Source organism: Agelaius tricolor, unplaced genomic scaffold (assembly GCF_023055355.1).
Source record: "Agelaius tricolor isolate 1412-34295 unplaced genomic scaffold, bAgeTri1.0.p SCAF_19, whole genome shotgun sequence".
NCBI lineage: Eukaryota > Metazoa > Chordata > Aves > Passeriformes > Icteridae > Agelaius > Agelaius tricolor.
The window spans coordinates 13514425-13536139 of NW_027269279.1; the positions used below are offsets into that span (position 1 = coordinate 13514425).

Genomic DNA, 21715 nt, shown 5'->3' on the forward strand with positions numbered 1-21715 from the left:
GTGCTGAGCCCAGCTCTGGTGGCTGTGCCTCAGCCACAGGGGCACAGGCATGTAGAGAAGGGTTGTGCTCAGGGAAGTTACCAGGACCCTGGGGGGGCTGCAGGAGACCCACCTCTGCTCTGTAGGGTAGAAATATTGCACTGGCAAGGTTCCCAGTGATGCCACTGAGCAGGTAGATGATGGAGATGCGGTGCCACCCTGCCAGCTTCTCTAGGTCCCGCAGGATCGTCATTTGGAAACAGACTGAAACCAGGCAGTGCAGGATCCTGCCAAGTGCAGAGTACAGGAGCTGAAGCAGCAGCCACTGAAGTCCCCCCTGTGCTGTGCTTGTGTTCTGTCCCCAGCCTTGCTCAGAGTTCCTGCTCTGGCCTTAGCCATGCTGCTAATCCCTCCCAACAAACACAGGATGGCAAACCTTGGCAGAGAGCACAGCTCAGATCCCTGTGTCCCCACGAGGGACAGCCACAACCCTCACAGCAATCCCCAGGCTGAGGCTGCCCCCACCCCCATGGTGGAAGTTTTACACCTCTGCTTACCCAGCGTGGAGGAAAAGCGAGAGCCAGAGGCGGTAGAACTGGTCAGGGACTTCTGGATTGAGGAAAGGAAGGAGCCCACAGACATCATCCATGCAGTGCACCTAGGGCAGAAATGGGTGTGGAGAGGGGTCCTTCTCCAAGCCCAGGCACACTGCAGACAGCTCTGCAAGAGGGGCTCCCCTCCCACTTCTCTTTGAACCAAGTGCCTGGCCCTGTCTCAACACGAATTTACACAACCTCATCCCCTCCCTGTGGCAGCTTTAAACCCTCATTTTTCACCCCAGCACCCAGAGCTGAGGCATCTGCTTGCCCACAGAGCAGACTGTGGGTCCTTCTCCCACTGCTGTCACAGTGATCCCATGCTGGCCTTTCACAGCTGCCAGCCCAAGTCCTAAACTGGCCTCCAAATGGGGACAGATGCAGCCACCTCTGCCACTCCAGCCAGGAGCAGCAGCTTCCTCCAGGCTCAGGGTGGGACAGGGCACAGGACTCCCACCTAATCTGCAGCACTGCCACCCCAGATCCTGCCAAGCTGCTGAGGGCACCTGGAGGGAGGAGGGCAGCCACAGAAGCCCCCAGGCCCCTTACCTGAGAGCAGAGCGTTGCCTCCTCATGGAAATAGCCCCTCATGAATTCACAATACTCCCTGGAGGTAATTTCACACCTGCAGGAGGGACAAGTCACATATGGAAAGCACAATGGATCATTCCAGTGCCCTCCCAGGCCACCCTCTCTCCTTTTCCCATCCCATCCATGAGAACTGATGCCTTCAGCTGCCCCTGACATGCTGCAGTGCCACAGCAAAGGCACAAACACATTCCCATTTGAGCCCAGTGCCTCTCCACACATCCTTCCTGCTTCTCTCCTCCAGGAAAGCTCCACAGACCTGCATGCCATGGCTCCAAGGCAGATCCTAAAGCTGCTGTTTAGAGGTGGGAAGAGCCACCAGAGCCTGGGGAAGCTGTGTCTCAGACTGGGGGAGTGCTGTGCCTCTGCAGCTGGCACAGGGGAAGGGGGGCTATGTCAAGAGTGTCCTGGTCATGACCTTCAGGGACAGAGAAACTCCTTGGGGCAACACACATTTTTCTCCCTAGCAGGGAAAGCCAAGCCCAAACACTGGGTTAGTAATCAAGCTCAGAGATAACATGAGAAAAACAGCATCTTCCTCTTTTGCAAACTCAGAGTGGGCCATTTCCTGGCATCTCCTTTGAGAGCCCATGGACTGCAGGCTGGGGACAATGGAGCCTGTCAGGAACAAGCTGGCCATTCCTAAGGAAAAGTGCAGGACTCCCCAGCAGAATGGTTCAATCCCTCCAAACTGGCACCCAAATCCCTCCAAACTGGTACCCAAATCCCTCCAAACTGGTACCCAAATCCCTCCAAACTGGTATCCAAATCCCTCCAAAGTGGTACCCAAATCCCTCCAAAGTGGTATCCAAATCCCTCCAAACTGCAGGAGCAGCTGAGTGAGACACCCTGCTGTGCCAGCCTCAGGCTGGCTGTTAACTCCTGCTCATCCCAGACTCCTGCTCCACCTGGGAGTCCTGTCATGGCTCTGTCCAACTCCCCTTCCCAGCAGGGCTCTGGGCTGTGTGTGGAAAGGACAAGGAGGGCAATGGCTGTGTCTACAAGCTGAAAAGGCCCCGTGTCTCACCCCAACACCCAGCCCCTCCATACAGGTAAAACTCACTACCTTCCCTTGGTCCCAATGCAGCAGGGCCGGCCTGTAATCACACAGTCCATGTGGAGGTGATTGGTGTAATTCCCAGCACTGTTTTTTGTGCAGATCTGGAAAACAACAACAGGCTGCAGTCAGACAGCCACAGCTTTGCTTGCTGGCTGGGTAAAATCAAACCAGCCCCTTGGGAAGAAGCCAGATCCCAGACACAGCTCCCTCTGACAGCAGGATGGTGCCTGATACTCCATCTGCCTGAGCATCAGTTGACACCTCCTCTCCAGCCCGAGGCTGAGCTGGTTTCCATCCCTCTGTCACCCTGACAGGATCCAGGGCTTTAGCTGGCACAGGACAACTTCTGTTGTTGGAGGGCTTTGAGCCTTGGCTGGGCAGAGCACGGCTGCCCTGAGCTGGGGTTTGTGACAAGCAGCAGAAGCTGCACCAGAGGCCCTGCCCTCCCAGCAGCACAGCTGAGGCAGTGCACAGTGGGATGCAAATGCCACATGGCAGCAGCCCGTGGCACACTGTCCCTCTGGCCATGCTCACCGGCCACTTGGTGATGTCATCTGGCCACTCGTGGGGCTCCATCGAGGCTGGCTGCTCACACACCCTGCAGCAACAAAGCACACATCAGCCTGAGAAATACCTTTCCCCAGCACCAGATTTCCACACTCTGCCTGTGCCTATTCCACAGCTCCCTGTGTCCCTGAGTGGTGACACTGACACACCAGACCAGATCAGCCAAGGCCATGCTGGTCAAAGCCTCAGCCTCCTTCCAGCAGAGATCACAAAGGCAGAGAGCACACAGCTGCCCAGCAACAAACTGGATCCCTTCCAGGTGGACACACCCCAAGGGCAGGAATTGAGCTGGTTTCAGCTCTACATCAGCCCACAGTGACTGTGCCAGGTCAGCCAGCAGCTGGCTGGGCTCCTGGACAGAGGTGTGCTAGGCTCAGGACTGCTGCCCCCCAAGCAAGGAGCTGTGCAGGGAGCAGGTGAGGACAGAGAGGGGGTTGAGGAAGGCACAACAAGTTTTTGTTCGGGTGGGCAGCCCACACCAGAGACCAGGGGAGAGCAGAAATATCACACCCTGCATCAGCCTCCCCTGCAGTGCAGGGACATCACTGCCCCAACCCCTCCAGAGCTGCTGCTGCCTCATCCAGCAATCCACTGGCCTGGGACTGACTGTAGAGCAGCCCTGTCCCCCCGAGGATGGCAGCAGGGCCAGGCAGGACCTACCTGGGGTCCTGATGACAAACAGAGCCAAACTGCCTCTTGTTCCCCGCCAGCATCGGCGTGCTGGGGTGATGGGGCCACTTCACCCACACGGCCAGCGTGGACTGCAGGAGAGAGGAGAGGTGTCACCATGAAGCCCAGGGGAAGAAGCATCAGCAGAATTGGCCCTGAGGCTGCAGGGCTGGCAGGAGCAGGGCATGGCACTCACTGAGCACTCCTCCTCCGAGGTCTGCACGCAGCCTGACTTGTCGTTGCGCACGCAGCACGCCGAGTGCTTCTCCTTCTCGCGCTTGGCGCTGATGAAGCTGTGCACCTGCTGGTCCTGCCTCATGCACGGAGAGAACTTGGCCCCCAGGTGGATCAGGGCCTCCTGGCAGAGATGGAAACATTCAGCTCAGCCAAGGCAATCACTGCCTGGGCAGAGCAGGCTGGGGGAGCTGCTAGGGGTGGCCCTATCCAGACCCAAGGGCCAGGGCCAAGTCCTGCATGATGAAGCCCAACACACACCATGCACATTCTCCATATTTGCTTTGGAGACAGGTCCAGAACAACAGCTCAGGGATTTCTCTGCCCATAGCCCCAGAAAGGCCAGCACTATGGCTGGGAAAGAAAACTTTGTGACGTTTCCTCTTCATTTTTGTGTTTCCCAGGGGAATGGCATCCCAGGAAAGCTGTCACACACCACACAACTCCTGCATTTTTTCTAAATCCATGCTTGCCTTTGTAGGAACAGGGTGCAAAGCAGGAAAGCCAAGGTCCATCCCAACCTCCAGGCACCCCATTCTGCAGGGTAGTTGGGGCTGGGAGCACTGCTGCTCCCTGACAGTGCCAGCAGATCCTGAGCTCCATGCAGCAGAGGGCTCTGGTCCATGGGGTGGCACAGCTGCAGCACAGTCCCCCACCCACCACTAACAGTCCCACCAACAGCACTCACTGAGCTGGGGCCGATCCAGAAGTTTTCCTGCTGAACATATTTGACATTTTCATAAACCCCTCTGTTTCTCAAGACCTACAAGGAGAGAAAGCAAGAGCCCTGTGAGCTCCAGCCCCCAGGGACTGGTGAAAACAGCCCCCAGGATGAACAGGCATCCCCACAGCCAAAGACAGAGCCCACAACTCCCTCCATCTGTTTTTTTGCAGGATCACATATAAACCCCCATCAAGGTGTGGGCACCTTCATGTTAAGGTTTCATTTCAAATGTCCATCTCTGGCTACTTCACCTTTAAGAAATCCCAGGGCCTGGAGCTCTTGGAGTGGCCTGAGCCTGCACAAAGCCCCACAGAACTGAGCAGCATAAGCAGCACCCACAGGCAGTGCAGGCCCAGGTGCTCTGAAAGCTGTCAGATATGCAGCTGAGAAATTCCCCAGGCATCTCCTGCATGGAGCAAGGACATGGCTGTAGGGATATCTGTACCCCAGAAAGCTTTAACAATGTGTGGGAAGGCTACAAACAGCTTCAAGATCAGCTCCCAAAGTCGGACAAGTCAGTTTTGCTCCTGGCAGAAGCAAAATTTTGCAACTTTGCAAATGTAGCAAAAACTTAGCTTAGGTTTGAAGTATTTCCCTGCCTTGATCATCCTTCTGGTCTCCACCAGGAGGGGAACAAGCTGTTTGGAAGTGCTTTGTGCCAGATAAGATCTGACATCAGGAGCACTGTGGCTGCAGGAGGGACAGAAGGGGGTGTGGGGGCTCCCAGAGACCCTCCAGGCAGCCCCCAGGCTGGACAGCAGGCACCCAGCCAGGAAGGCAAGGAGCAAGCTGGGACACAACAGCTGAGGGCTACAACTCACTCACACTCCAGGCATGTCAGGGGGATTCACTTACTGAATCAACAGTTTCATGTTGGGAGAACCCCACAGGGGCGATGCCGTAGATGCACACAGCGAGGATGGTGATGAGGGAGTGCACAAAGGTGACCCAGTAAGTGAAGAAAGGCCTGCATGGAGGGAAGGGGAAAGGATCAGAGCCAGAAACACATATATTACATCTGCTAACAGAAAAGAGGGGAAAAGCTGCTGTTTTCCCCCAGAAACCTCACCAAAATCTGGGGTACACAGCCAGGATCACCTAGGAGTGCTCAGGACAAGAGGCAATGACCTAAGGTCTTGCTGAAGACAGAAGCTGTTTACTCTGACTCCCCCACTATCCTGGACAACCATCCCTTCCTAAGAAAACATCCATGGGAACATCAAAGCCCAATGCTGAACTGTGCTGTGTTTCTGGAATAATCTGGAATGACCAGAGGCAGGGACAGCTGAGCCCTGCTGTTCACCACAGGACACTGGTGGTGGGACAGAGACCTGCAGTCCCTCCAGGCAGCAGAGATACAGACACACCATGGGGAGCTGGGTGAGGTCCCAAACTGCTGGCTGAGGACACAAACATGCTGCTGTCAGCTGCAGCTGGCTCTGCACTCCAAGGGACAAAGATGGGGGGCTCAGCAGCACCCCGAGTCCCCAAGGGCCAGCAGCAATCCCTCGCTCAGCAGTTCATGGGTGTGGAAACTCAGGGCACTGGGAATATTTCTTTGTTTGCTCTGGGGTGTCTTGACCCCCAGGGGAGCACTGACTTTGACTTTTATTCATGGTGAAAGTTTCTTAGACTTCAAGATTGACTAGAATCCACAAAAGTGTGCAGTAGATTATAAAGAGTTGGGTAGGTGTATCACTTGGTGAGAAATTTAGGTTTTGGGATTTTTAGTCTGTTGTGGATGGAAGCAAGATGGAGGGCACAGGGTGTCATCCTGGGTTTTTTTCTTCATGCTTTTTCTTTCTTCTTCTTTATGGGTTTGGGTGGCATTTTGTAATTGGGCAGAAAAGTCCACATTGCAGGCTCTGTGGGATCAGTTATTGGGTTAAAAGGGAAAATAATCCAGGTGTCAGTTCTTAATTGGATAGTTTAGTCTTAAAAGACCTTGGAACAAGAGATTGTTGGTCATTTTGTCCCTTCTAATGGAAAGCTGCCCAACTCACAGTAGTGAGACTGTTTCACTGATAAGAAATAACAAACACCTGAGTCTGAACACAAATTACTGCCTCAAGTGCCTTCAATCCAGACCTAGAAAAACCCATGACTGGTACCTGTCACAGACATATTTTATGGAAAATCCTTTTGCTAGGATCTTTTCTCCTGAGAAGCTGAGAGGCCTCAGAAACAAAATGTAAACAATAATGATCTGCTGCTGTGGAATGCAACAGGTGCATCTTTGATTGGTTTCATGTGATTGTTTTTAATTAATGGCCAATCACAATCCAGCTGTCCCGGACTCTCTGGCCAGTCACAAGATTTTATTATCATTCCGTTTCTTTCCTTGCTAGCTTTCTGATGAAATCCTTTATTCTTTTAGTATAATTTTAACATATCATTTTCTTTTATATATCTAAATACATAAATATTCTTTTCTATATCTTCACATATCATTTTCTTTTATATATCTAGATATAGATATATATCTAATATATATCATAAAATAGTAAATCAGCCTTCTGAAACATGGAGCCAAGATTCTCATCTCTTCCCTGCCAACACCACCACATTTGGTGACCCTGAGGGAGGAACATTCCCACAGGTACCCCCAAAACGGGGAACCCCCATGAGCGCAGCTCTCACCTGTGGTCATCCATGTCCTCGATCTGCCGTTTGACGTAGCTGTCGATGCGCTTGCGGTACGTCCTGTTGGTCAGCTTGCCCACCATGCCCAGCCCGTAGGGCCTCTTCTCCTTGGCAAAGAGCTTCCTGACGGGCACGGCGATGCGCTGCCCGCGCCGCTGCGGGCTCACGCTCACCACCTCCTGCCGCAGGCGCACCTTGGGCTGCGCCAGGGCCCCGTCCTTCTGCTTCCTCCAGCCGCGCTCCAGGGGGCTGAAATCAAAAGCAGGACACGAGTAGGGACCAGCCTTGGCGTGGCCTCTGGTGGCAGCAGAGCCTCTGTCTGTCCCACCTGCTGATGGCAGGCAAGGTGCCCTGAAGCTGTGTTTGAAAAGGTTTCACAGAGCTAGGAAAGCACAGAAGTGGCAAAAAGCACAGCAGTAGGGACCAGCCTTTCTGTGGCCTTTGGTGGCAGCAGAGTTTCTGTCTGTGCCATCCCCTCCAGGCTGGGCAGCAGCTGATGGCAGACAAGGTGCCCTGAAGCTGTGTTTCAAAGGGTTGCACAGAGCCAGGACAGGAAAGCACAGAAGTGGCAGAAAGCACAGCAGTAGGGACCAGCCTTTCTGTGGCCTTTGGTGGCAGCAGAGTTTCTGTCTGTGCCATCCCCTCCAGGCTGGGCAGCAGCTGATGGCAGACAAGGTGCCCTGAAGCTGTGTTTCAAAGGGTTGCACAGAGCCAGGACAGGAAAGCACAGAAGTGGCAGAAAGCACAGCAGTAGGGACCAGTCTTTCTGTGGCCTGTGGTGACAGCAGAGCCTCTGTCTGTGCCATCCTCTCCAGGCTGGGCAGCAGCTGATGGCAGACAAGGTGCCCTGAAGTGGGAGCTGTGTTTCAAAGGGTAACAAAGAGCCAGGAAAGAAAAGCACAGAAGTGGCAGAAAGCACAGCAGTAGGGACCAGCCTTTCTGTGGCCTTTGGTGGCAGCAGAGCCTCTGTCTGTGCCATTCCCTCTGGGCTGGGCAGCAGCTGATGGCAGACAAGGTGCCCTGAAGTGGGAGCTGTGTTTCAAAGTTACACAGAGCCAGGAAAGCAGAGAAGTGGCAGAAAGCACAGCAAACACACAGAGAGTGGCACGAGGCTGATGTGCCAAACTGAGCCCCACCACTGAGGAGCTCCTGAGGCTTTAAGGCTGCAGCCCAACAGGCACCTCTGCAGCCTCAGTTATGTCTACTTCCTCCCCTGCTGCACTCCTCTTACTCTGCCCTCTGTATGAAATAGAAGTGGAGTTTAGCCCAGCACTGGAAATACCCCCCTTTAAAGGTCACTTCAATGTCTCATTTCAATGTCACTGGACTGGCAAATAGGACAAAACTGAATCCAAGCAGCTTCCCAGAGCAAGAAAGCAGCACTGTCACAGGCTGCAAGCTGTACCAGCTACCTCTCCCAATCTCTCTTCCATTCCTCCCTTATTTGTACCAGTGTATGCATTTTTCAGAATAAAAAAAAAAGCAGCCTTCAACAACACAATAAAAATCCTGAGCATCCTGAACTAAAAGAAGGCTTTTCTTTCAAAATAGATCTGATTAACATTGCCCAGGTTACTGGTGAATAATACCTACTTTTTAAGGCTCTATCACATCCAGATAAATTTGTATTTCCTTGTTCTTAGACAGGAGTGTAAAGGTCACATCTGCAGCAGTCAGACCTGACCAAAAAAACTCAACCCCCTCCCATTTCAGCCTCCTCATTGCCTGGCCCTGCAGGAGGCATGCTCCTGACACCTGCTCTACTCCAGTGTACCTCCTTTGGCTCCCCAAATGTCCCACTCTGCACAAAGACAGTGCCTGTCAGAAGTGCTGAGAGAAAACAGCCAACAACCTTTCTTCTGAAACATGACTGGAGTATCTGGAGAGATCATGACAGCTCTGAAGTACAGGCAAGCAACAGAATAAGGGAGAATCTGAACCTCTGTAGACAAAATACTGCTGGAAACTTCAGCTCTTTTCATATTGCACCTTGCAGAAGATGCATTTGAATATCCCAACTTCCCCTTGGGAAGTCCTTCTCCAGCAGAAGGTGCAGGTTCCACTACAGCCTGCTCTTGCCCAAGAGGTCAAGTGGTTTCTGTGTGGTGAACATGCTGCTTCCCAGTGTTTCCAGTGCTGGAAATCTCCCTGTGCCCAAACAAACACCTCACCACGTGAAAGGACACCCAACTGTGACTCTCATAACAGCTCTCTGCAGGGTGAAAAAAATGTATTTTCCTTAAGAAATAAAACTATTTAAGGAGATTCAAAGGGAACCTAGAAGACTGAAACCATCTCAGAGGAGTGACAACAAACTCCCACCATTTGTGCTTCCCCTTATGTTAAACACAGTGAAGTTCTTGGAAACACTTGAAGGGAAAGTGCCAACACAGCAAGACAGGCTGAGAGCAGCAGAACCACAACAAGGACCTCCCTGTCTGCTCCATGTTCACACCCAGCAGAGCTCTCTGCTGGGGTGAGCTGACTCGGAAGCAACACAGAGCAATTACTCAGTACCAGTTACTCAGGTGGAAAAAATCCAGGCACACAGTACAGCACCACCCACATATTTGTAGGGCTCTCAGCATCAGTGCCACACCTTTCTCTCATTTCAAGTGAGGAATGCAGCCCAGCTTGACACTCTGCAATGCTTCACCGCTCCTTGGAGCATGAGAACAGTTACTGGTGACTGTGGCAATGGCAACAGCTTTCTCACTTTGCCATGCTCTCCATAGCCAAAGGCTGGGCCCTCAGCATCCTCACAGTTGATTTAAAGTGTCTTTTGCTTCCTCAAGGCATGATACAATCTCTGAAACTCATTAGTATGAAGCTGGAAGTTGCTGGAGTGACTGCAGAAGTGGCCTCAGAGTCACCTTTCACATCATGGGTAGCTGGGGCAGGAGGTCTTCAGCTGGATTTGAAGAAAACCCATCACTGCACTGCTCTGAGCTCTGCACCAAGCACCCACAGCACTCAGCTCTTGGCTTCCTCCACGCAGGAGGCCCCACTCCAAATGGGTTGGCTACCCCATGCTAGGCTTTGGCAGCTACCATGAAGATACTCACAGTAGTAAGTGGCTTCTTTCAAGCTCATTTTTGTCCAAAGCACCTCCTGTGAGATCTGTCTGATCTGGAGGTTTCACCTCCGCATCTTTGATTGCAGCTTCTGACGGCGACTCGAACACTTCATCCGGGTAAGTGGAGAGCTCCTCATGAAGGACTCCTTCCTGGGCAGACAGACAGCAGTCCCATCAGAACAAGGCAACATCCCACTTGAGAGAGCACTGCTGCTCTCTGCAACACCCAGTCCTGCCAGAGCCAGAGTCCTGCTCTGCCTCTGGGCAGCACCACGCCACACGTGCCCCTCACCCGAGCGAAGAAGGACGTGTCCAGCTCATCTGGGAAATCCACCGTGTCCTCCTCCAGGAAGCTGGCAGGGGTGAAGCTGCGCCGCTGGGCCCTCCTCAGGGTGCTGTCCTTCACAGAGCGGCCCTGCAGCCAGGGACAGGGACATGGGGCACTGCCAGAACCTCACAAACCCGCCCCAGCCAGTGCACAAGCAGCCCACGTGCTGAGCTTGGTTGGAGCACAGCAGATGTGATGTGTGACACCTTTCTGGTGAGACACACAGCTGTCACCTCACTTCTCAACCCACAGCACCCACCCCCAGGCTTGCCATGTGCTTCTCTAGCACATATTGGACAATGTGTCTGGCCAAACCACAGTGATGGCTGCTACTGGACACAGCAAAAAGCATCACTGAGCCCAGGACAGCAGGCACAGGGCAGGATGCAGAGATCTCTTTCACCCACTGGAACCAAGAGAGCTTCACCCTGGGAGTTCTCTGCTTTTAACCCTCTGTGTTCTCAGAGGTGTATCCATGTCCTCAGTGGCCACACCAGGTGCCAATATTCAAATCTGAGCAGCACCTATTGGTTTGACCACAGCATCCCAAAAACCTCACTTCCTTTCAAACCAGGACACTTGTACAGCAAGAGCCTCAGGTATTTCTGCTCTTCCTGGCTGCTTCCCAGGCGCACATGGACCACCCAAAGGTCCAGACAGGCTGAACTGGACCTGTTAGAATGCTCTGAGGCTGCTGGCTGTGGCAATCAAAGCCCCCAGGCCAATAAGACAAACCAAGACCCGTACCAAAACCGAACCACCATCCCCGCTTTCTTGCCAATCCTGCCTCCTGTACACACGGCTGAAACGCACCAGGAGGTGACTCCATGTCCCCGCCTCCAGCAGAGCTATCCCCACCCCTCTGCTGAGCAGCTCCTTGCCCCACATCCAGGGCAGAGACCCCTGCAGCAGGCAGTACCTTGACCAGCGCGGCGGCCGCCCGGAAGCTCATCTTGGCCACGGACTCGCGCTTGCGGCGCCGCGGGAGGCGGTTGAAGCCCGAGCGGGAGCTGGTGAAGGAGCACAGGGAGGTGGCCCCAGGTGTGATGGGGGTGTGGGGGATGCTGCAGCCGTCCGTGTCCTCGGCCATCCGGAACGCGCGGCCCCGCGCCAGGGGGTCGATGATCTGCCAAGAGGAGCAGCCTGTCAGCCCAGCCACCCCCAAAGCCTCTCCTGCCAAGCCTCCTCTCTCCTCCTGAGACCACGGCTGCAGGGACTGACCAAGAACCAGCCTGCAGGGACCATCAAGCAATTCTACAATAGGGAGATAAGGAATAACCTATTGGGGTATTTTTTTCTTTTGTTAGTATTGACTATTGTCAACCAGTCTGTTCCAGTACCTCACATAAGACTCCAAACCTCCTCCAGCCCTTCCTAAGCTGTCACAGACATCTTTTATGAAAAATCCTTTCCTTAGGATTTTTCCTCCTGAGAAGCTGAGAGGCCTCAGGAATAAAATGTAACCAATGGTTATCTGCTGCTGTGGAATGCAACAGGTGCATCTGGGATTGGTCTCATGTGGTTGTTTCTAATTAATGCCCAATCACAGCCCAGCTGGCTCAGACTCTCTGTCCGAGCCACAAGCCTTTGTTATCATTCTTTCTTTTTCTATTCTTAGCCAGCCTTCTGATGAAATCCTTTCTTCTATTCTTTTAGTATAGTTTTCATGTAATATATATCATAAAATAATTAATCAGCCTTCTGAAACATAGAGTCAGATCCTTGTCCCTTCCCTCATCCTCGGACTCCTGCGAACACAGTCACACTAAGCTCTTGGTTTCATTGTCTCCCATGTCAATGAGCTCAACAGTCAGAGAATGTGCTGCCTAACTAGGAGTCTGAGAAATCCCTGAAAACAGAAATGTTCTTTCTTTAGTTAGTTTCCTTCCTGATACTGGACAGCCCAGGACTTAAGCAGTTTCCTGTTACCCTGTTGAAACTATACTGTATATTTACATCTGCTTCCATTAATTAAATTTAACAGCTGGATAAAGCAGGCAAGCTTCCAGGAGCTGCAAGCCCTTCTTTGGGACTCCTCAGGCCAGTGCTCTCACTTATTCCAAACATACGAATCAACGTAATGAAAATATTGCCTTCAGCTACAAACCTTGCCTCTGTCCTTACATCATCACAGCTGTGGTTTCCATAAGACCTCTGTGCTTTATCCCAAGGTTTTACGAGCTTTTTTAATCCACAGTTGCACACTCAACAGGAAGCTTAATGGGCTCACACCTACTGACACCACGTTCTGATTTAATGTAGCCCACATACAGCTCAACAATATTTCTAAGTCTCCTGTGACCAAAGATTAGGTGCAAGACATTTAACAGAAAAGAAGACAACAAGGCAAAATGTGATTGAAAAATGCACTACATTCTCCTCTGCTTTAGTGCTGCCACCAGGCTGCAGCTCACAGACTGACCTGCTTTGGAAGCAATTGTTTTCCCACTCACTCTGTAAAGCACAGCCATCAACCACACCAATTGCTGTCGCTGAGGGGAGCAGTGGGAAGAGCTGGATATTGTGGTTAGTTCTGGTCACTGCAGGTGCCCATCTGGGCCCTGCCCCCTTGGGTCACACTTAGAGGTAATGAGCAGGAGGCAGCACCAAACCCAGGTGCTCTTTGCAGACACCCAAAACCCCTTCTGAGGACCCATATGCAGAGCTTTAGGACCACTGATGCAAGAGACACTTTTCAAGGTCCTAAAATATAATGAGGCTTCTATGGGGACAGTAGCTGTGCTACAGCCTGCATTCTGCTTGGGGCAGGGCAAATGTCCCCAGTGATTCCAGCCCTGCTACTGTACATTTGGGTCCAACATAGTGGTTACTCTGGGTACAACACAATTCTGTCCTTCAAAATGGCAGCAGAGAGCTGCTGCTCATGCTGCACACCCCTGCTCACCACAGTCACAGCATGACAAACACAGCTCTGAGCCACCACAACAGCTGAGGGATCTCAGCCAACGAGACCAGAGAGAGGCTGCTGGGGAGAGAGCTGCCAAACTGTACCTGGGCTGTGAGAAGTGTCTGAGCACAGAGCCCAGACGTGTCAAGGCAGGGCTCAGCCCGCAGACAGGTCACAGCTGCCAACGCGCTGAACACACCGAGCAGGGAGCTCAGCCATGGCCCTGCCTCTGTCCCTCTGTCCCTCTGTCCCAGGTTACTCACCTTCTGCATGCCCAGCTGGCAGGGTCCCACGTAGAGAGGAGGAGGGGTCTCTGTGCTTGTCAGAGAAATGTTGTCCTGGCTGGGCAAGTCCATCTCCCGGATGACCTGAGGCTTGAGCTTCCCGTAGCGCAGGCTGCAGTGGCGGAGGCTCTTCCTCTGCCATTTCTGAGTGGCATCACTGTCTTTGCTCACCCCAAACCAGTCTGCTGTGCCTCTGAAAGATGCCAGCAGACAAGTGCTAAGAAGAAGGATGTTTGCTTGGGACTATGCAGGTGAAAAGACAAAGCCCTGGTGGTCACTTCCAGCCCACCCCAATTCAAAGACAGAACTCTTGCCCAGGAGCATCTCGCAGCTTGTCCTCAGCTGGTTTTAGCAACCTGACAGATGCTGGCCAGAAATGTTTGACCATCCACAGCATTCTGTCTCTTAAGACAGAAGAAAAATGACAGGAGACATTCACTGTGGGCAAAGGACAGTTTGTTCCGCGTTTTTCTAAAAATAAAGGAAAAGAAATGGTACAGAAATTCAGAAAATAACTTGGTGAAAGGTGTTTTTTTTACTTTAAAAACCATCTATTGCAAACACTTACCATCTTCAGGCCAGCTTTAGGTCCCCATTGTGAGACTGTACTGTTTCGTAGCTCTGTAACTTGTCCCAAAAGCCACCAGAAATCTCTTTTCTCTCCCAGCCTCCCCTCCACACTCCCAGAAACTCCCTAACATCTCCATCTCATGCTGCAGGGTTTCTAACCTCCTCAAGGGCAGCATTAAGAGCAAAACTTGCTGCAGCTCTGGTCTCTGCAAAGGCAGACACACACATTTCCAAGCTGCTGGTTGCAGAAGCAGGAGCACAAGGCTGCAGCCACGAGGCAGGTTGGCTGCCAAGTGCCTGCTGCCACAGAAGAGCAGTGGATCAGAAGCAAAATCCCAGGAAGGCAGGGAGGGATCAGGATAAGTCAGACTAAAAGCCTATTTCAAATCCTGCAGGACAGCTGGTACCCTAAACATACAGGGGTCATGGCAGCCCTGCCAAGCAGTTCCCACCATGGCTGATCCATCCTCAGGGGATCACAAGCTCTCAGCCTACAGCTGACTGGCCCAGGTGTTGCAACCTGAAAGTCCAAGCCAAATCCAAACCCTTGGCCTCAGCCCTCCTGCTCAGCTGCTGAGAAACAAGACCTCACAGATCACAAAGTGAGCATTTAAATACACACTGGAGTAAAGGCTGGGATAAATCTAGAATTAGGCCACACATGGGAACTGAGACAGTGCAATGGAGACAGGAAATTAATCCTGTGGTTTCGAACCCTTCCAAGCAAAAACCCCATCAACCAACAGGTGAAGGTGCTCTGCCATCATGTCAAAAGGTGTGTTTGAAATCCACAGCCTTGCTGGCTAAAACCCAAATGCCACCAGCAAATCAACGTGCCAGCCTTTGGAGATGGGGCTATGTGATAATCTTGGGGCACCTCTCTGCTCCACAGACCCACATCTCCTTGGAGCAATCTTCCTCTCCATCCAGAGCAAAGGCCCAGGGCCAGCCCCTGCCCTGACAGACCCACCAAGCCCATAGCACAGAGGTCAAGCTGCCAGTTGCTCTGGCACAACACACACCTCACAGAACAGCCTGAGCACTCAGAGGGCTCCCCACAGATTTCAACAGCAAGGTGACCTTGGGTGACAAGCCTGCACACAGGGCCTCAAAGGGAGAGGAGCTGAGGGTCATTTGGGCCCATATGAGCCTCAGAGATCTCCAAAACTGTGCTCCCACTGGTCTGGAAGGACAAGCACCACCACAGCAGTTGGCACTGTGAGGAACACTCCAGAACTGCCAGAGACCACTGCTGCGCCAGGGCCAGGGTGAAGAGCTGTCCCACTCCTCCCTGATCATAGCCAAAAGAGTCCACTAAAGAGTTTAGGGCACCTGGAGCACCCTGGGAAGATGTGGAATGCATCTCTTCAGCTGGGGAACTCCATCACATCCTATGGAGTCCCCAGGACACTGTAACAACCAACATCAGAGTCAGCTGTCACTCTTCTGTCACGATGAGCCAAGCAGCCTTGAAAGCCTAAGGCCAAACACAAGCAGCCCCAAAGGTGGTGACAGGGCCAGAGTGGCAGCTGGCCAAGGGCAGGATGGTAAGACAGGAATACAGGGCAGTAGGTCCAAGTCACAGTGTCTGTCTGGTTTAAAAGTTTCCTAAGCTCCAGATTTGGGGTGATGGTCAATGGGCCCGTTGTGCCCTGGACTCCTGGAGTGGCTCATCTCCTTGGTGCTAAGTAAGCAAAGACCTCCACCTCAAAAAGAAGACAGTCACATTTGCATTAGAAAAAGCCATGATGTCAACAGGGAAAGAGTGGATGCTGTATTCCATTAATCAGCTCTGAGCTCCTCTGGACCAACACAACAGCATCTGTTTGGTGCTGCTTCCTCTCCTTCCCCTCCTGCCCCAAGAAGGCTTTGGGGCCAACATATGCTGCACTGCTGCCAGCAAAGGCAGGCTGGGCTAAGGCTGCCCTGGGGAGATATTCCAGCTATGGTGAACACCAGGAGGTTGACAGCTTGTTAGGAAAGGCAGGAGGGAGTGAGGCTGGCGGGTGGACAGCTTGTTAGTCCATGCTACTTATTGACAGCTGCCTACACATTTAGTAGGAGTGACAATTGTTTTCTGTTAGAGGCACACATGAACTTTTCTCACTCTGCCTGTCTGTAGGCCTCTTGGACAGTCCTGGGAAGGCAATGTGATCTCAGCAGCAGCCAGACTCTGTGCAGTTCACAACAGCCCTGGCACACACATGCAGGGTGGGTTTCACACTCAGTACCTGAAGAACGATCGGGGCAGGGACTGCCGCTTTCTCAGGGAGCTCCTGCCCCCCCGGTGCCCACGGGCGGGCAGGGTCTGACTCCTCTGAAACCGAACCTGTCTGCTGCAAAGAAAAGAGAGCTGAGGGGAAGGAACCTCCAGGGCTCTGGAGAGGAGCAGCCACTGCATCTCCTTCCATAGCCCCATGGGCAGCAGTGGTGCCCCACGGAATGTGACAGTGGCCTGAGCTGAGAGCACGACCTAAGAGAAACAACCAAGCTCAAGCCAACCCAGCAGCAGCATCTTTGAACCCAGGAGGCTGCTGAATCCTCTTGGTGCACCTGTGACATGTCTCACACTGCTCTGGAAGGTACCAGGGGTACTGCCATCCCCCTCAGCTCCTCCTGTAAGACCTGCCTTCTTCAGCCCAGGCACAGCTACAAATTCCACAGCTGGCTTTGGACACCAGTGTCAAACCATGGAGGTGTCAGCAGGCTGTGATATGATCTGCTTAGAGACAGGCGACTGGTGCCCTGACAGGATCTTGCCTAGTGCACAAGTTTATCTGTGGCACATCTGCTGCTTTGTATGGACACCTCAGACACCCTGGAAGACTGGAAATGGTGTTAGATGCTTTCATATGAATCACTCCCATGCCTTGTTCTGGACTACACAGGCTTGACTTTATGTTCACAGTTGATCTGTGTCCTCCAGGGAAGATGGTATGGAGTCCTGCTGCAGTTTCACATTCTGTGCATTCTGAGGGCTGTGTTAAACAGAAAACTTGGCAGTCAGCCTTCCTGGACTCACAAAACAAATCCCAAAACACAATTTAGGGATGTATGGTCTGCATTCTGCACTGTATTCCTAGCTCTGCTAAATGGAAAACAGGGATTTAGGCCTTGATACTTTCCATTTCCCTGGCCTTGTTTCTGATCCACTCATTTCATGCTTTTATTGCTAGTGTTGTGTAATGTGTGCATCTCCTGCAGTTCTGCTCCTTGTTAAATCCTTCCCAAAGTAAATTTGTCACAGTAGCACCAAAGCAGTTCACATTTCCTCACTCCCCCACATACAAACTGCATGTTGTGAGGACTTCTGGGACAGGTTACCCAGGCCCTTCCACCCAATGCTTCTTGTCAGGGCCTCCACAGCACCCTCCCAGGATACCCCCTCACCCATGATGTGCTCTTGCCTAGCTGTCCTGGCAAGGAACACGTCAGGAGCAGGGAGGCAAGGGAGGAGGCAGTGTAGGTGTGCAAGGACAGCCTCAGCAGCCCCAGAGGCTGCCCACAGCCCTGAAAAGAGCAGACACCACTTCACAGGCTCAGCCCTCCCAACCTCACAAGAAGCAGGATCAGAGTGGGCTGATGCAGGAGAGCTTCAGCACCAAGGCAGCTGGGGAAGGTCTGAGGCAAAGGCAAACAGTGTGTGGGAGATCTCCCAGAGCTGGAAAGCTGCTCCTTTGTGAGGGGGCGAAGCCTGGCTGGCTGAAAGTACCCCTGACCCCTGGAGCTCCAGGGATGCTCCTGGGATCCAGGCAGGCCTGACACACCACCAGAGACAGAAATGAGCCATCTCAGGAGAGAAGCTGGGAGAGCCACTCCCTCTGGGCAAACTGCGATAAGCCTTTGCCATGGTGAGGGAAAGAGCATCCAGCTCTGTGTGGCCATGTGTCAAGAGTCTCATAATGACAACCCTTTGCAGGAGTGGGACACAGGACCAGAGCAGCCTCTCCCTGCTCTCCACCACCCCTCAGAGCCATCTCAAGGACCTGCCAATGAGCCAGTGCTAGGAGCCAAGCTGCTGGGAGCCCTGCACAGCTCCAATGGGTTCTGCCTCCCCCAGCAACCATGTGCTCTCAGACACTGCACCAAAGCACGCCCAGCACACCCCACCTACAGTCACAGCTAAACATCAGGGCCTGACACATCCTGTTACTGAGAAACAGCCCCCCCAGGGCATGGGGGCAGCCAAAATCTGTCTGTAAGTGGCAAACACCATTCATTATCCTGGTCACCAGCATCTTCCTCTCAGGACTTGCCTCCTCATTCAGTAAACACAGCTAAACATCAGGGCCTGACACATTCTGTTACTGAGAAACAGGCCCAGGGCATGGGGGCAGCCAAAATCTGTCTGTAAGTGGCAAACACCATTCATTATCCTGGTCACCAGCATCTTCCTCCCAGGACTTGCCTCCTCATGCACTACAGACAGGCTGTACAGCATCACTGGGCTTCTACACTGGGGACCAACCTGCACCCACCCTCCCACCACCTCCCGAGGTAACGAGGGACCCAACCTAACCCTGTGACAGGATGAGCAGAGAATCACAAATCCACAGCTGCAGGGTGGCAGAACAGACTGCAGCAGGCTCCAGGAGCTCGGTGCCTCACCTCTTGATGGTCTGGGTGATGGAGGTCTGGCGCTGCAGCCCCGCTCTCCTGGCGGGGTCGTGCGGCAGGGACGGCACGCGGCTGTTGTCGGCCGGCATGCTCACGCTCCGCAGGAACGCCTGGCGCCGCGTCGGCTGCGAGGCAAGGCAGGGAATCACAGTCAGGGTTTGGGCTGGGCATGTCAAAAATTCAACATGGACTGCCTGAGCTCCTGCAGCACATCCTCCTGGCTGCTGTCTGCCCAAATCACACTCTCCTAGGCCGCTCCACAAGGTCAAGAGAATAGGCTACTCCACAAGGTCAGGAGAAGAGCAGTCAGTGGGATTTGCTTCTTGAGTGGCTCTGGAGCTGCACTAAAAGCCTGTGAGAGCTGTGGGTGGCTCTGCAGTTGCTGCCTGGTGCAGCCTAAGCAAGCTGGGAAAGGCTTTGTTCATAGCCTAACTGCCTGGGCACACTCACATGTCATGGCTAAATGTCACCTACCAAATGTGACACAACTCTCCACGCTGTTCTCAGCTCACACAACTGCCTCCCCAGGGCTGCTCTGGATTTCATTTTTATCAGCTCAGCAGAGACACCATGTCCCATCTGCACAGGGCAGGCTGAGCAGACTGCCCCTCTGGCAAGGGAAGCTCTGATCGATCCTCTGGTCAGACACTGTCTCTGCCTCAAGACTGCTTCAGCCTCTCTAGCCCAGAAAGCTAATGATTTCCACTTACATTAACAGTTCTGATATCTTTTATGTAAAAGCAGTACACAGATACTCAGGTTGTAAGTCAGAGGTGCACACAATGCACTCTTATCCTGACAGTCTGGGCTGTGCAGAGAACATCACCTCCACCAGCTTCCATCATAAGCACAGAGTGTCCCTCCAGGTGCCCAGCTGGATTTAGAGACTCCAGATAAGGCAAGATCCATCAGAGTCTTAAATAATTGATTCAGAAGTTTCAACCTGCACTGGTAAAACCCTGAACTCCACTTCTAATGCCTACAGACTGACCTCCAAACTCTTTCCTTCCAAGGGAAGACCAGAACCAAGATTTATCTGCCAGGAGCTGTCACATAAGTGACGTGCATTTGAGTCCCTGGATCACAGAATGATGAAGAGGACAGTTCTTGCTGTTGCAAGTGCAATAGAAGTTCTCTCTTAAGACAAGCTTGTCCTCAGCCCCCTCCAGGGAAGCTGTATAACCTTCCATTTCTCTAATGACTAAACTTTTTTTCATATAACTGACTGAACCCAGGCCCTGTACACACCCATGAAGCTGGGCAGCAAGAACCCTCTGGCTCTGCCTTTGGTGTACAAAGTCTCTGCTCCTGCAGCAAGGCCACACAAGCAGCCAGCATTCAGACCCAGGTGTCACACCTACAGCAGTTTTTAATACCTTGTAGCAGTTATTTGTGATATTCTCCCTATCCCCAGCACAAATTAGGGTGTTTTACTAATGCTTTGCACTGCTCCTATTAACCTATCACCTCATCTCTACTTCAGCCCTTCTCAATGTTATGTATTTCCCATCCCACATGGTCCTCTTATGCTCCTCCTGCTGCTAACAGCTTTGTGTTGCCAATAACTGTTCTTTGCTCTTACTGATGAAAGTCTGTCATTATCTTGGCTATTCATAAGTCAGATTCATACCCTGCTCATTTCAGCACAAGCTCCAGCACTTCCAGGCTCTCATGCTTGTCTGGGAGACCTTCACTCCTCCAGTTCCCTTAAGAAATGCTTGTTTGTACACCTCACTCTCATATCCCAGCCAAGACACTTCTCACAATGCCCACATCCAAACACTCACATCCCCTGATGTGAGTACATCAGCCACCCACCCTCATCCCTCCCACATCCCCTTCAAGGGGAGTTAATTACTGCTCATAAATTTACTCAAAGGCTCTGCCCCTTCTCATGTGGCCTCACAACCTGCCATCACACGCTGCCTTTCCCTGATGGGGATCCCAGGCACAGGGATGCTCCCAGCACCTCCCTCCCCAGCTCCATAACCCTCCCTCCAGTACCTGCACGGGCTGGGGGGGCTCCTCTGGCGCGGGCAGGGGCACTGGCACCGGGATGTCCAGTTTCAGCCATGGTGGCTTCTTGCGCTGTAAACTGCTCGTGCTGTCGTGCCGCGCCTCCGACATCGTCCCACGCTTGTCCTCAGGCCTAGGAGAGGAGAGACACCACAGTCAGGAGGGAATGTGGCTCATCCCTCACAGCCCATGCTGGCAGGGTGAGCAGAGGGTTCTCCTCCCAGCTGTGACTGATGGGCCCCAAGCCCCACTGGGATGAATTCCCCAAGTGCCTCGTGAGGGCTCAGGGCTCACAGCTTGTGCCCACACTGCTCATTCAGCACCTGACACTAAAGGACACAGAACCTTGAGCCAGGTACAGACACTGCAGCCACAAGTTTGAGTTGCCTCCCATTAAGATTGTTGCTGAGACCACTGTGAGATCCAGATTCCTAAAGAACAAGCCATGAATTAAATCTGTGTTGTGCCCAGTAGATAAGTTTCTGGGTCTGTGGATAACGCTTGTGGCTTGGCCATAGGTAGGCACACTTGGGCTATATGGTACCTGAAACAAGAATGGATCTGGTGGGGGTACTGACCAAATATCACCTGTTTGGGAGATAATGTTTGGGTTTTTGATGGAGAGGCATAGTGCATGATGTGAACTATCCTACATTTCATGGACTGTCTGATGGGGCAGAGAGTGTGATGCATAGTTATACATACCCTGAAAGCATGAAGAAAACATGCTGGGGGGGGGAATGGGGCAGGGACAAAGGGTAGAGCTAGGCATTCCTATAGTTAAATTTTGTAACAATGCTTTTTCAGGCCACAGATCTCAGAGAGAGGCCGAGTAGGAATTTATTATAGAATTTGT

At 52.6% G+C, this 21715-nt stretch overlaps 1 protein-coding gene across 3 annotated transcripts in view; it reads right to left on the bottom strand.

Moving 5' to 3' along the window:
* The window catches only part of RHBDF1 (rhomboid 5 homolog 1), a 37405-nt gene that overhangs the window by 1346 nt on the left and 14344 nt on the right, over positions 1 to 21715 (bottom strand). For 2 of the 3 annotated variants that reach the window (XM_071444343.1, XM_071444341.1), the window contains 16 exons: positions 20848 to 20992; positions 18835 to 18968; positions 13636 to 13849; positions 11384 to 11590; positions 10429 to 10551; positions 10126 to 10286; positions 7058 to 7309; positions 5273 to 5384; positions 4382 to 4456; positions 3656 to 3817; positions 3451 to 3551; positions 2758 to 2821; positions 2230 to 2324; positions 1125 to 1200; positions 537 to 637; positions 113 to 266 (listed from right to left, as the gene is read on the bottom strand). In XM_071444343.1, the coding sequence (XP_071300444.1) occupies positions 113 to 266; positions 537 to 637; positions 1125 to 1200; positions 2230 to 2324; positions 2758 to 2821; positions 3451 to 3551; positions 3656 to 3817; positions 4382 to 4456; positions 5273 to 5384; positions 7058 to 7309; positions 10126 to 10286; positions 10429 to 10551; positions 11384 to 11590; positions 13636 to 13849; positions 18835 to 18968; positions 20848 to 20970 (2154 nt within the window). In that variant the 5' untranslated portion in view covers positions 20971 to 20992. Of the gene's footprint in view, positions 1 to 112; positions 267 to 536; positions 638 to 1124; positions 1201 to 2229; positions 2325 to 2757; positions 2822 to 3450; positions 3552 to 3655; positions 3818 to 4381; positions 4457 to 5272; positions 5385 to 7057; positions 7310 to 10125; positions 10287 to 10428; positions 10552 to 11383; positions 11591 to 13635; positions 13850 to 16457; positions 18686 to 18834; positions 18969 to 20847; positions 20993 to 21715 lie in introns of those variants that run through there. The other variant, XM_071444342.1, reaches the window with a different exon arrangement.